At 39.2% G+C, this 14,600-nt stretch overlaps 2 protein-coding genes across 4 annotated transcripts in view; one reads left to right on the top strand and one right to left on the bottom strand.

Moving 5' to 3' along the window:
- LOC137374653 (protein downstream neighbor of son homolog) overlaps positions 1–4,587 on the top strand; it is a 66,598-nt gene extending 62,011 nt beyond the window's left edge. Inside the window, exons 10-11 of one of the 2 annotated variants that reach the window (XM_068041107.1) lie at positions 3,190–3,249; positions 4,058–4,587. In XM_068041107.1, coding sequence (XP_067897208.1) covers positions 3,190–3,249; positions 4,058–4,108 — 111 coding nt within the window. In that variant the 3' untranslated portion in view covers positions 4,109–4,587. The remainder of the gene's footprint in view (positions 1–3,189; positions 3,250–4,057) is intronic. The other variant, XM_068041108.1, reaches the window with a different exon arrangement.
- LOC137374654 (protein SON) overlaps positions 1–14,351 on the bottom strand; it is a 32,116-nt gene extending 17,765 nt beyond the window's left edge. The window contains exons 1-4 of one of the 2 annotated variants that reach the window (XM_068041110.1): positions 14,271–14,351; positions 8,702–8,878; positions 7,816–7,926; positions 832–948 (exon numbers count right to left, since the gene is read on the bottom strand). In XM_068041110.1, the coding sequence (XP_067897211.1) occupies positions 832–948; positions 7,816–7,926; positions 8,702–8,878; positions 14,271–14,330 (465 nt within the window). In that variant the 5' untranslated portion in view covers positions 14,331–14,351. The remainder of the gene's footprint in view (positions 1–831; positions 949–7,815; positions 7,927–8,701; positions 8,879–14,270) is intronic. The other variant, XM_068041111.1, reaches the window with a different exon arrangement.
- Positions 14,352–14,600: the final 249 nt, after the last annotated feature.

The raw sequence follows: 14,600 nt of genomic DNA, 5'->3' as shown, positions 1-14,600 counted from the left end.
CTCCTTAAACTTCTTACCCAAACCTTTGGAGATATTGGCTCTTCAAATGGGGCATTTCAGCCATGACATACTTACATCTGTACTGTATGTTGCCACCTAAATTTCCACCCATTTCTGCATATAACCTATCATCAATCAGTGGCATTTGTCTTGCATAACATCCTTAAAATACATGAAAAGCCTCAAATGTGATGCCACCGAACACTTCAAATGTTACTGGAAAGCTCTAAAGAATATTTATTGTAGTTTCCAAAGTTTGGCCTAAGTCTAATTAACCCATCACAATCCAGCCTAAGAACTCTCAGACAGAGGCAGATTGCGAGAAGACAGTTGCCTTCCACTTATAACACTTTAATTGAAGGCAGATATCTTCTCTTCTAGTTCCGTCAAATTTTGTAACAAAGTCACTCTTTTTGCCAGATAAACTTTTAGCAACATCGGTTGAAGTCAATAAAAATTAGAAAAAAACCTCTTCCTTAGCTCTGTCTGCTCATATTCTATGAAGGGTGTGCAGAAAAGATGGCAACCTCTTAATGCAGGTAGATCTGTTTTTCAAGTGTTTAAGGTTTCTGATTATCGAACAATTACAAAACAGTAATCAAGCCAGAGAAGTATGACTATGTCGCAATGCAAGACAGATATTGTAATTAGGGAGTCTTCCAAACCTCACCTTCACTGATTCATAACACACTCTAAACTGTAACGTAGTTTTTCATTCACTGCCTCTGTTTAACTACTGGAGGTGTGACTCTAAACACAATCAATTCCCTTACATGGTTATTTTAATTTCAATGCTAGCAATAGAATTTAGTCCACAAATGTATTCATTACCTTCCTGATCCAGGCTTGAGGACCACTATTTGTTAACTCCTCATAGGTCAAGACTTGAGCTCCAGTACTGCCTGTGAATTGACCAGGCAGAGAGTTTGACTGAGCCCACACATCAATCTGACGGAAAGAAAAAAAAATTAAACCATATTGAAAATAAGCACTATTAAATATTTGCTTCAAATCTGATTAAACCTAAATAACTTGAAGGCATAAACATCCAAAACTGGTCATGAACTACCATTTCAAATAATCAAAATTAACAGGAATAGACAGCTGTTTAATTCTTCCAGTATTCCTAACCATTTTACACTCATATCAACAACAAACCGATGGCAGCATTTTCTTTTGCCTTTTTTCCATCACTTTTCTCCTCTCCTGAAGACACTGACTTGTTGCTGGAGATGGAAGTGGAGAGGGAATAAAGGGGCGATGCACAGCTGAGCCCAATTCTGTTTACACCGAGGGTCTATCCATATGGACTAAAAGCAAAAGACACTAGATCATGAGTAGAGACAGTGGCCAGTTTATCTCTCACACTGAGGGTTCCCTAATGGTACTTTGGCTGAGAACAGCTAACACATAACTTAGCAGAGATAAAATAAAAGCAAAATACTGCAGATGCTGGAAATCTGAAATAAAAACAAGAAATACTCAGCAGGTCTGGCAGCATCTGTGGAGAGAGAAGCAGAGTTAACGTTTCAGGTCAGTGACCCTTCTTCAGAACTGACAAATATTAGAAATGTGAAAGATTTTAAGCAACTGAAGTGGGGAGTGGGGCAAGAGATAACAAAAGAGGTGTTGATAGGACAAGGTCATGGAGCAAATGCAAATGGTATGTTAATGGTGTGGTGAAAGACAAAGCGTTAGTACAGAGAGGTGTGAATAGACTGTAAAGCACAAAGCACTCCAAGCACAAACATTAAAAAAGTTTTAAAAAACAGAAACAATTAGTAGGCACAGTAGAAACAAACTAAACACACTAAAAAACCTAAACTAAAATAACCAAATAAAAAAGAAAAAAAGAAAAAATAACTAAACATAAACAGGGGGGGCCCGTCATGCTGTGAAATTATTGAATTCAATGTTCAGTCCAGCAGGCTGTAGCGTGCCTAATCGGTAAATGAGATGCTGTTCCTCAAGCTTGCATTGATGTTCACTGGAACACTGCAGCAATCCCAGGACAGAGATGTGAGCATGAGAGAGGGGGGGTTGAGGGGTGTTGAAATAGCCAGCAACCGGAAGCTCGGGGTCATGCTTATGGACTGAGCAGAGGTGTTCCGCAAAGCAGTCACCCAATCTGCATTTGGTCTCCCCAATGTAGAGGAGACCACATTGTGAGCAGCAAATACAGTATACTAAATTGAAAGAAGTACAAGTAAATTGCTGCTTCACCTGAAAGGAGTGTTTGGGGCCTTGGATAGTGAGGAGACAGGAGGTAAATGGGCAGGTATTACACCTCCTGCGATTGCAGGGGAAGGTGCCATGGGAAGGGGACAAGGTGGTGGGGGTAATGGAGGAGAGGACGAGGGTATCACGGAGGGAACGATCCTTTCGGAATGCTGACAGGGGAAGGGAGGGGAAGATGCCTTTGCTCCATGACCTTCTGGTCAGTTATTCTCTGTGACCTTGTCCTATCAACACCTTCTCCTTTGTTATCTCTTGCCCCACCCCTGCTTAAAAATTGCTTAAAATCTTTTACATTTCTAATATTTGTCAGTTCTGAAGAAGGGTCACTGACCTGAAACATGAACTCTGCTTCTCTCTCCACAGATGCTGCCAGACCTGCTGATTATTTCCAGCATTTCTTGTTTTTATTTTATATTAGAGCAGAGATAAAACCAGGGATGCTGCTCTATATGGCTACCCAGTCATTAATTTAATGTACTAAGCTCCCAGGGAAACCTTGGATTTAATTCTTATGAAAGTTGCCTGCAGTTTATATATTTTTTTATTCGTTCATGGGATACGGGCGTCGCTGGCTAGGCCAGCATTTATTGCTCCTAGACCTCCCATTCTCTCTGTCAGTTGCTTTGAGTGCATGAGTGTCAATTCTCTACTCCCGCAATAGTTACTTGTTCCTTGATTTTTATATCAAAATTATTAATATGACCTCATACAAGTACATATGAAACTTTCTATATAGCTTTATTTTGTCCATTTTGAAACATGTGGCAAAATCAATTTTTAAATCATTTTTGGGATGCGAGCTTGGCTGGCATATTTATTACCCATCCCTAATTGCCCTCGAGAAGATGGTGGTGAGCCACCTTCTTGAACCGCTGCAGTCCATGAGGTGTAGTTACACTCACAGTGCTTTTTTTCCTGTAGCAGTTTGATTTGCTTTCTATGTCATTTCAGAGGCTAGATAAGAGTCAACCACATTGCTATGGATCTGGAGTCATGTGTAGACCAGACCAGGTAAGAATGGTAGATTTCCTCCCCTCAAGGACATTCATGAACCATATGGGCTTTTTTACAACAGTCCAGTAGCTTCATGATCATTATTATTTCAGATTTATTAACTGTATTTAAATTCCCCCAGTTGCCACGGTGGGATCTGAACTCATGTCTCCACAGCATTAGTCCAAACCTCTGGATTACTAGCCCAGTAACATTATCACTATGTTACCATACCCATATGCAGTGAATAGCACAAAATGCCACAACAGTATGCTTTAATGCAACTAGAGGCCATAAATCCAAGGTAATCACCAAACAAAATCAAATAGGGAAATCAGAAGAACATGCTTTACCCAGGGAGTGGTGAAAATGTTGAATTTGCAACCACAGGAAGTGGTTGAGACAAACAGTATAGATGCATTTAAGGGGAAGCAAGATAAGCATGAGAGAGAAGGTAATAGACGGTTATGCTAATAGAGTCCGATGAGGAACAGTGGGAGAAGGCTTGAGTGGAGCATAAATGCTGGCAAGAACTGGTTGGGCCAAATGATGCTATACATTCTATGTAGTTCTACGTACACTACTTCTCAAAAAACCTGTAGGAATTGATATCTCAATCACTGATTTTTCATTGATGAAGATATCGTGAATCAAGGATATTTAGTCCCTTGACAGTCAGCACTTACACTGATAGCCAATGAGCTATCTAATACCCGTGGATATCATAAAAATCAACAGTGTATTATATTCTATTATATTATATAACACTATGATATTATGTAATGGCACTGCTTTAATATACTTTGCATCCAATTGATTCACACAGAATTCACCTTCAAGATTCCATAACACAGCAAGCTCTCAAGCTTGGCCTTGACATGAGGGAAGGGATGAAAATCAGGAAAGGAAACTCTACATCACATTACCCTGGGGCTCTCCTCATACATCTGCTCATAGCGGGTTACCGAACAGCCTTGGCAGAGGTCCAGTATAAGTCACCTTGTCAGCCGCTGTGTGTTTCGTGGTCAGATGCAGTACTTCCAGACACAAGCAAGTTCTTTTGCTTTGCAAATTGACTCAACAACAATCTGGTTAATCACAACTTCAGAGAAACAGCTCTTCCTGGACACACCTTTCCCCTGCTCACAGCAGACAGCCTGTGGCCTCTCGGAGTCAAGATGTGAACATGTTTAATTATGAGCATTTTTACAGAGGTACTTACTACCAACAAGGTTGAGATTGCCTAAATACTTTTACATAAGAACCTAACAGATACAAAAAGAGAGGAAACTCTCTCCCTATTGGCTGGAATGGGGCACAAAACCCAGATGTGACCAAACATTTCCAATTTTTCTTAATAAATAATTTTTCCTTCAATTCTTCTCCCTTGCTGCTTCTCCTGAAATTTGTGACTCTTGCTAAAGTCCAGTTCTATGGATGATGAAAGCCCCCTGCCCAAGTGGGCATTCTGATGTGAGCCAAGAGAACAAGTGTCAGCATTCAACTATGGAGAGGAAGACAACAGGAAGAGTGAGGCATCAGAGCCAAGTGGGATCCCAGCCTTTAGAAATGAGAACACTGGTTAATATCTCCCCCATTCCCTTACTCAGCTCAACTGCAATGCTCTATTGTTGCCCCGGCTGAGTCTGGTAACGCAGAATGTTCCAAAGAGCAAATCTAACAACTGATTTGTTGTTTATTCGTTTGTGGGACTTGGCCAGCATTTATTGCTCTTCCCTAATTGCCTTTGAACTGAGTGGCTTGCTAGGCCATTTCAGAGGGCATTTAAGAGTCAACCACATTGCTATGGTTCTGGAGTCACATATAGGCAGACCAGGTAAGGACAGCAGATTTCCTTCGCTAAAGGACATTAGTGAACCAGTTGGGATTTTACAAGAATCAACAATGGTTTCATGGTCACCATTAGCCTAGCTTAATTAGATTAATTTACATGGTTTATTACCACAACATGGGAGCCAGTAGACTTATTTTTTAAAAACTAGGCACTTAATTTTCACAAGATATCTGTTGCCATTTCTTTTTCAGACTGCCTGACACATATAAAACACATCTCCATGTTTAAGAGTTCCCAATTAAAGGCTGCTGAGAAATCTACACCCATCTGTGCATTTTGTTGTCCAATATGGAACGCACAAGCTCTCCCAGTAAGACACTCTCCATGTACCCAAGTCCAGAGAGCTTAGGTACAGGTTGGCAAAGCAAAACTTAAGGACCCCAATGAGTGTAGTACTGCTGGATTTAACAAGTTAAAGACCCACAGCTTATCATAGCAAGACACTTAGAAGCTTCTCACTATCAGTCCAGCTATTACCATCCTACTCATTTGGCTCGCAGGGTTAACAGTAACAGATATACCCCTCCATATTTAATTCATGAGAAAGACTGGCTGTTCAATCAACAATAATGCCCTTGCAAACAGAAGCATGGGTTTTCAGCACTTGCGAGATAGACTTTCTGCAATCATCGTAGAAATACATAGTAGTTACAAGACATAAACAGTCAATTTGGCATCCACCTTGTTCCCATATTCCTTCAATCCCTTTTCCTTCATTCACCTATCCAAACTAATTTTGAATGTTAACATAGCTTCTGCCTAGGTCACTAACCCGAGAAGAAAATTCCACAGCCTCACCCGCTGTGTAAAGAGTTTCTCCTGCCCTCTGTTCTAAATCTTGTATCTACAGCTCTTCTTTCTTAACCCCTCATCACTTAAAGTTCATCAGCTATACCACAAATATCTGCCTTCAGAATGTTGAAAGGGCCTACACAGGGCAGCCTGCCTTATTCCAATCACCTTAATATTCTAAACATTCAAGCCCAATGTCACATACTAGGCCACCGCAACATCTGCTGCTTAACTAAGGTCCTCATGTCAGTGTCTTTGGCAAAGAGCTGTGTCAGTTCTGAGGCTGACTCCCATTCCAAGGTCCCAGATGAAGGTCTTCCTTCCTAAATGAGCACTTTGCTTCGGACTTCACCCTTGAAGATGATGCTCTACTGTTCAAATTCAATTATTTTAATAGCAAAACTAATAATATTAACACAGATGAACATGTATCTTCTGATAGAATTAAGAATCTGAAAATAGATAGAGTAGCCAGCCAGATGACGTCCCACCTCTCTGAAGATCCTCAGGTGGCTGTGTTATGTGAGCCCCTAGCCCATATTTTTAATAACTCACTGCACTTTAGGATAAATAAATCCCACCATTTCTAGAAAATTTTAACAATTAAAATGATCATTTTTCATATATAAAGTGCTCATGATAGATCTTCAACTTCAATCACCTGAAGTTTTGATGACTAAGATAATCAGAGGATCAGCCCTTCTTCTTAAGAAATGAATAAATATTGTGTCTCCAGGAAGTCTTGTATTATTTCTTGCTGCAAGCTTATCTATACTCTACCAAGAAGGCTACCTTACAATGATCATAAATCACACAGTGATTCCCTGTAGCAGCAGTTGTGAGGTAAGGGAGTGCCTTTAGCATCCACTTGATCAATACAAATATACAAAAAATGCTCATTTTCATGGTTATGTAACCTCAGAGAATCTCCTATTCACCCAGTCACTTAACATAGGATTGCAGTCCATTGCAGAATCCTTACAATATAAAACAGCAACCAGAAAATAACAAAAAGATTACAAAAATGTTAAATTTATGGTTCATGTTAGCTACTTACAGCACAAGAAGAAAACTGCTCAGGTCAAAAACAAAGTTGCATTCACATTTACATGATGAAGAAAGGCTTTTCCCTTCAAATCTGACACAAGCACTTTTGAGCAGTTGGAATCAAAGAAGAAATATTGATAAAGTGAGCCAATAAGAACTGTTGTCCAATGAACATCTGGCTGAAATGACATGTGTGAACATTAGAGTCGCCTGTGATCGTAGCCATGATCAAATCATTTGCCACATGTGAAATGGTTTTTTGGGCAAGGTGCCAGATGGTGACGAGCACCCATGGGGCCTTACCTCAAAAGCAGTCAGCACCAGAAGAGAGATGGGGAATTTAAGGGACAAAAAAAATATTAAAATGTGAAATGGGGGTTGCAGCAGTGGTAGGGGCAGGGAAGGTGGCACTGCTTAAAAGATAAAGCTTATGTAAGAAAGTACTTATGTTAATATTTTATGATAATGCAAAATCTAAGATGTAAGGATTTGCATTTCTTTGCACCTTATCTTTCAGAAATGCCTCAAATCACTTTACATATAATGAACTACTTTGAACTGCAGTGACCTAGCAGCAAGATCCACAATGTGATGAATGAGCAGGTATCTGTTGCTGTTGGATCAGGGAGGAATGTTGGTACGGACATTAGAAGAATTCCTTCTCTTCTTTGAATAGTGTAATGGACAGCATCTCTGACAATGTAGTACTCCCTTAGCATTGCACCGCAGTGTCAGTCTGGATCAAAGTCCTGCACTGGGACTTGAACTTAAACATCCTTGGGCATTCCCAAGCTTTCATTTCAGAAAAAAGTCATAATCCTGAATCTATTTTTCTTGTTAAACATCATTCAATAACCCAGGTCTAACTGAAGATTGTTTCCCAGACATACCTGTTCCTGTGCCCTAAGGATCATTGATATAGCCTCTACATCATATGGATTTTCTACAAGACGTTTCTGAGCTGTTGCTCTCTCACTCATTGTTGTAGAGATATCCACTGCCTAGAATACAAAATATTAATGTTACTACATTGAGTGACTGAATTGCTGCCCTTTTTCACTTTCTTTTGACAATTTTCGTCCTCTTTTCCTGAATGTCGACTCTTTGTCGGAGACAGCTCAGACTCCAGTACGTTGCCCAAGTAGCCAGTATTGAGGCATGAGCCTTGATAATGAGTGGGAGCACGCTAATCAATCCTGTCACCCAATGCCATCACACAGACACCCAAAAGGAGTTGCTAGACACAGACTAAGAGCAATAACCCTGGCCAATTATCTCAACCTTGACCAAAGACCACGAAAGCCAATTGTAGCAGTTCTTGCACTGCTCTGACTGAGATCAGCTAACTCAGCACAGATTGCTTGTTGAGCTTGGAACCTTGCTGGCTTTGTGGCTTGGCTACACACTGGATAAATTAGGTGAGCCACTGTCATGGGTAGAATTGCTGTTTAAGATGAAAAGCAGCCCTCCCATTTCAATTTTTTTCTTCAGACAGTGGTTAATGAAGCAAAATACAATATCAGTTAATTTTATCAGCAAATTAACAGATTTGTTACAAGATGTGCCTGAAAACTTAAAATTATAATAGATTTTAAATTTAAATTTCTACCAATATATGTAAATCTTTAAAAATATACATTTCTACATACAAATTATGCCAGATCTTTTGCACATTGTCCCAAAGTCCCTCAAGATCCATTTAAAAAATAACGAGCCCATCCCATATGTAGAATACAGTTACACCCAGCCTATAATTGTTAACGGCACAACTCTCACCTGAGTACAGACATCTGTAAAGACATCATCAGTAGTTTCTTCACTGTCTTTTTCCACAGGAACCCACTCACCATAAACATTTAGCACCTCTTTCTTCCTGTGCTGTGTGCCAGAGGAGACTGGGAACTCCTTAGTTAAAGCCACCTGGGTTTTTGCTGCTGGTTTCACTGTGGCATTCTGGTGATAAAGGAAGAATCAACATTTATTTAAAACATCATATAAAACTTTCCTCTTCTAAAAAGAGATGCATTGATGTTGATCATGTTATTACCTCTACCTCAGCATGGTCTACTAGAGAATCAGATCGTGGTCACAAAGTTCGTACTTTGCTGTCCTCCAAGGAGGAGGAAATGCTGCAATCGGTGAATTCACTATAATATTAAAAAATTACAAGGCAGGACTTCACATTTAATACAATATAATTATAAAAGAGTTCAGGTTTTCTAAATTAGAATAATCACATGATCATAAAATCATAAGAAATAAGAGTAGGCCATTCAGCCCCTCGAGCCTGCTCCGCCATTCAATAAGATCACGGCTGATCTGATTGTCGCCTTAAATCCACTTTTCTGCCTGCCCCAACATGATGGTGAATGTCCAATAACAGAATAATTTAAGTTGTCAAACTCTGGTTTTATAGTCATAAAACTGAAATCTTTAAGGGTGGAATGTACCTTTTTGAATAAAATTTATTAGCATATTATTCCATTTCTATTCCTCAACATATCAATCAAAAATGCCAGATGTTGAATGAATGAATGTCTGTTTGACAGAACTAAAAAAAATCCCCAAAATATAACAAAGAAAGCACAAAATGTGAGTTCTATTCTATATTTACAGAAGATATTTAGTTTACAAATGAAAATTAGTGTCCAGTGTGCATAGAGCATGAGTGTTTAAACTTTTAGTTTTTGTAGGCAACTTAGTTGCAAATTTTACAGTTCTGTCAGCCACGGATAAAGAATTATAAAACACCAATTTCAAAGAATACACAAAAATGCACTACTCCAAGAAAATGACAGATTTATTTTGTCACAAACACATAAAAGCATTCTCTCTCCCATAAATTGGCCAGAATTTGCTATATAAGTAACAGTGAGGCTAAAGGCACTCACCAATATTTATGTGCAACTTCAGGTAAGTATAGATGCCCAGTTAAACACAAAAATCCAGAAGTTGGTGTCCCAGATTTGCCGCTCCTCCGTAAACAGTGTGAAAGCAGCATCTTGCCATCTGGATCCTCATTCAAATGTATTGAATGGCAAGAAGTTCCTGTACTTGCGTTGTAGATATGGACTAAACTCAACACAGAAAGTTAGGACTCACCTATTTCAGTCTAAGCCTTTTTAATGATGTGTGCTAAATCTTAATTACTGCCAAAAACTCACTGGCATTGAAAATTTACTTTTACAAATGTGGAGTCTCATTAACTTCATCTTTTAATTGTTATAGCTTTTTCAAAATGTAATTTACTTTTTTCTACTTTTTCTTTTTCTCTCTCAATTCAGTCTTTCTTTCCCTCTCTTTATTTTGCTTTCTGTACCTGATTTGACATTGAATTCATTATTCCAACTATTCTAACTCTCTGATTCTATCTTACACTTCCCGGTTTAAACTCTGCGCTGCTCATTAATAATTAGTAAGTTTGCTTGGTTAAGGAGATACATAGCTGCTTGCCCTGTTTACAAAAATTCCCAGATGCCCTGTAGAGATTATGGTGCCAATTCCGTCTCCCACTAACAAAACCTTGCCATGCAAAAACTCTGAGAAATTATACAGCCAAGGGTGAGTCTAACAAATGGCAGGCACCTACGGTAAATTCTGGTCCATTGTTTGAAAAAACATGAGCAAGTTGAAAAAACATTCATGTATGAAACTTTCATAAAAACATCAGAAATAGGAGCAGGAGTAGGCCATATAGCCCCTTGAGCCTGCTCTGCCATTCAACAATCTTCTACCTTTCCAATCCTACTCAAAACACAAAATATTCCATATATGCTATGTTCTTTGCGGAGTTTTGATCTTCTAATTTATGTGATTAAAAGGGGAATGCTAAGGGTTGGTTTCATCACTGACATAATGCCTATTCAGTTTCCTCCTCTGAGTCCTCTGCATTATATTCATTTCAGTATCCATTGATTATGATTGGATGAAGTCAAATTAATTCCCCCTTCGGCGCCCTCTAAAATTATTAACCAAAACTTGGGTTAGAATAATCTAAACCAAGGGAAGAAATGTATTACAGGACTTATTCTTTCCTTTACAATGGGTAACTGAACAGAAGCAATGCTGGAAGCTGTTATTTATATTTGCTATGAATTCTCATCATTCTGGGTTTTATTAGGCAACAAGTGCTGGCCTTGCCAGCAGATCCCACATCCCTTCAAAGAATAAAACAAAGGCAAGACTATCTTTGGGAACCAAAATGATTGAAGTGTGGGTGTTAATATAGTATTTAACAGCTGGTTTACATTGCTGGGTTTGTTGAAGTTTGTGAAATTAATGTTCATTTTCTGTATCTCATTCAAGTTGAATTGTACTTACAACCAGACACATCTGTTTTAATACATAACTTTAGTTTATCAATATAAATAATAAATCCTTTAAAAAATTATACAGGCATCATGTATTCCATTCTTAAAGGAAGTTAATCAGAGCTGTATGAAAGACAACCTTTCCTATCCCATTACGGCGATAATATGGGGGTTTTGCAAAGTCGGTCCCACACTTTGCCTCTTCCCAACTCCAAGGTATTGAGTGTTGGCTGTACGTCTTTCCCGGGGGAGGTGTATGGGGTAGGAGGGGTGTAGAGTAATGGGAATGTACGATCAAGGAAACCATAAATGATACATCTCCAGCAGGTAACTTTTGCACAGCTTCTGGTGGCCAAGAACTTGCATTTGTATATCACCTTTAATATAGTAAAATGTCACAAAATGCTTCACAGGTGCATTATCAAAGAATATGTGACACCAAACCACATAAGATATTAAGGCAGGTAATCAAAAGCTTGGTCAAAGAGGTAGGTTTTAGTCATCTTAAAGAAACAGGTAGAAAGGTGGGAGCAGTTTAAGGAGAGATTTCCAGCACTTATAGCCGAAACAGCTGAAAGCCAATGATGGAGCGATAAAAACTGGGGGTGTGGAAGAAGCCAGGATTGGCCAGGAGTAGAGATCTAGGAGGGTTGTAGGGCTGGAGGAGGTTACAGAGATAGGGAGGGCCGTGTTCATGGGCGAATTTGAAAACAAGGATGAGAATTTTTAAATCAAGCTATGCTGGACCAGGAGCCAATGTAAGGGTGATGTGTGAACGGGACTTGGTGTGAGTTAGGATATGGCAGCAGAGGTTTGGATGAGCTCAAGTTTACAGAAGGTGAAAGGTGGAAGGTTAGCCAGGAGAGCAGTGGAATAGTTAAGTCTAAATAAGGGTTTCAGCAGCAAATCAGCTAAGGCAGTGGCAGAGATATAGGTGGAAGTAGGTGGTTCTGGTGATGGAGAGGATTATGGCCAGCCAAGAAAGAAAGCATTAGCATTTATACGATGCCTTTCCTGGCCTTATGACATCTCATAAGTGCTCCATACGTTTGAGTGTTTTCTTAAGTAAAAGCAGCAGCCAATTTGTACACAAGTATTGCAAGGTCCAACACACAGTAAACAACAACTTGTATTTATACAGCACCTTTAATGCAAGTCCCAAGGCACTTCACAGAGGTATTATAAAACAAAACAGGACACCAACCCACATAATACAAATATTAGGTCAGATGGTCAAAAGCTTAGCCAAAGAGGTAGGTTTTAAAGGAGGAAAGCAAGGTAGAGAGGCGGAGAGGTTTAGGGAAGGAATTCAAGAGCTTAGGGCCAAGGCAGCTGAAGGCATGGCTACCACTGGTGCAGTGATTAAAATCAGGGATGCTGAAGTGACCAGAATTGGAGGAGCATGGATATCGCAGTAGATTACAAAAGTTGGGAGGGGTCAGGCTATAGAGGTATTTGAAAACAAGGATGAGATTTTTAAAATTGATGCATTGCTTAACCTGGAGCCAGTGTAGGTCTGTGAGCACAAGGGTGATGGAGTCGAGAGAAGTGGTGGTGAGATAAAGCTGGGTTTCGTCAGCATACATGCGGAAACTGACACTGTGTTTTTGGACAATGTTGCCGAGGGGCAGCATGTAGATGAGAAATAGGAGGGAGCCAAGGATAAATCCTCAGGGGACAACAGAAGTAACGATGCGGGAGGGGAAGAGAAGCCATTGATGGCGATTCTATAAATTACGTAAGTCTAATTAATCGGTTTGATTGTATTCACTGAGGGATGAATGATGGCCGGGAAACAGGAGTTTTCCCCTGCTCTTCTTCATAGTATCATGGGATCTTTTCCATTCACCTGAACATACTGGATCTCAATTTAATGTCTCATTCAAAAAGGAAACATCCAACAATAAAGGATTCTCAGCAGCCGTCACTTAGCACTTGATGCACTAAATTTAACCTGCCATTTTTCTACTAATATACATATTTTACTCAACTCATCCTGTAATTTCTGGGTTGACTTCTTTAATTTCATTTCCCCCGCTAGTGTGGAATCATTTGCAAATATGAATAAAAAGCATTATTTCTGAATCAAAATCATTGAAATAAATTAGTTACGAAGATAGCCTCCCAGTTCAATTCTCAGTCCAAGCTGAGTTAGTTGAGCTCAACATGGAGACAGTTTTGTTGTGTGTCTAGTAGTGCTTACAGTCACATTTTTCACTTAACAATTGACAGTGTGGTTACCAGATTTTATTGCAATAGTTATCAGTCAAATAATGAACCCATTTTACATATAATTTTCAGCAATATTGACTTGTACTAAATAAAAACATGCAACTAGAAGCTTTCAGTGAAAAAAAGTGGTCAAACACAGAATGACTGAAAGTTTGTTCTGGATCTATGCACACAAATATCTGCTAAATTATTACAACCAATGTTCTAACCGGTGACTAAATACATCCATAGGGCTCCGTAGCCATATAACTGAGGTAGGTCTTAGGTTCAATCCGTGGTTTGTACTGAAATAATCTCAGACAGGGCAGGAGTTGAAGGACTACATTTCATTTTAGCATCTTGAGGCAAGAAAGAAGTATTTATTTTAACAAAGGTTCCTAACCTGATCCTGATTCAGCGAGTCCCTCCCGAATAATGTACTTGTATGAATGTTAGGTGAAATTGGGATCAAGTTTTCCACAGATGCCCTCCAAAAACAAAGCACTAGTTTCAAAATTGTTTCTGTGTGTTGGTACAAATTACATTCATGATCAGATGACAGTATGTGATTATAGTAAACAGTATTAAAATCTTTTTAATAGGAAACAGAAGTTGCAAAGTGCACTTGGTTGACCACAATGTATTTCAGTTGCTGTGCCTCGAAATGTTTTAGAACCAAAAACTGCATCTTGCTTGGTTCAGTATCAGGAGTGTAGCTTATCAACAGACCAATAATTAAACTTGAAAACTATGATTCATTTAAAGTCATTAATACTTTGCTATTTTTTGTACTGTTCTCCCCTTCACCCTGAAGAGATTGATACCTGCTGATGTATGGTTCCATGGATGCTAAGCATCGTCCAGTTCATAACCCAAGTGCCCATTTACCAAGTGAGATGTCAGGTGAACTTCTGCTAAAATTCAAATTAGACAGTCTTTAGTGATTTATATAGCTTAAACTGTAACCAACCCACCACCCCTCCCCCCACCCGGCCAAAAAAATCTTACTGCTGCTTTTGCCAAATGCACAAGGCAAGACAAAATGCAAGAACTTCTCAAGTGGGAGATTAATTTTTAAAATTGATTGTACGAAACACTCTGTATAAAGTAGGGTCTGGTTCCAAAACACAAAGTGAGAGGCAAAACTATATAAT

This window comes from Heterodontus francisci, chromosome 10 (genome assembly GCF_036365525.1).
Source record: "Heterodontus francisci isolate sHetFra1 chromosome 10, sHetFra1.hap1, whole genome shotgun sequence".
Taxonomy (NCBI): domain Eukaryota; kingdom Metazoa; phylum Chordata; class Chondrichthyes; order Heterodontiformes; family Heterodontidae; genus Heterodontus; species Heterodontus francisci.
This window is presented reverse-complemented; position numbering and strand designations above follow the sequence as displayed.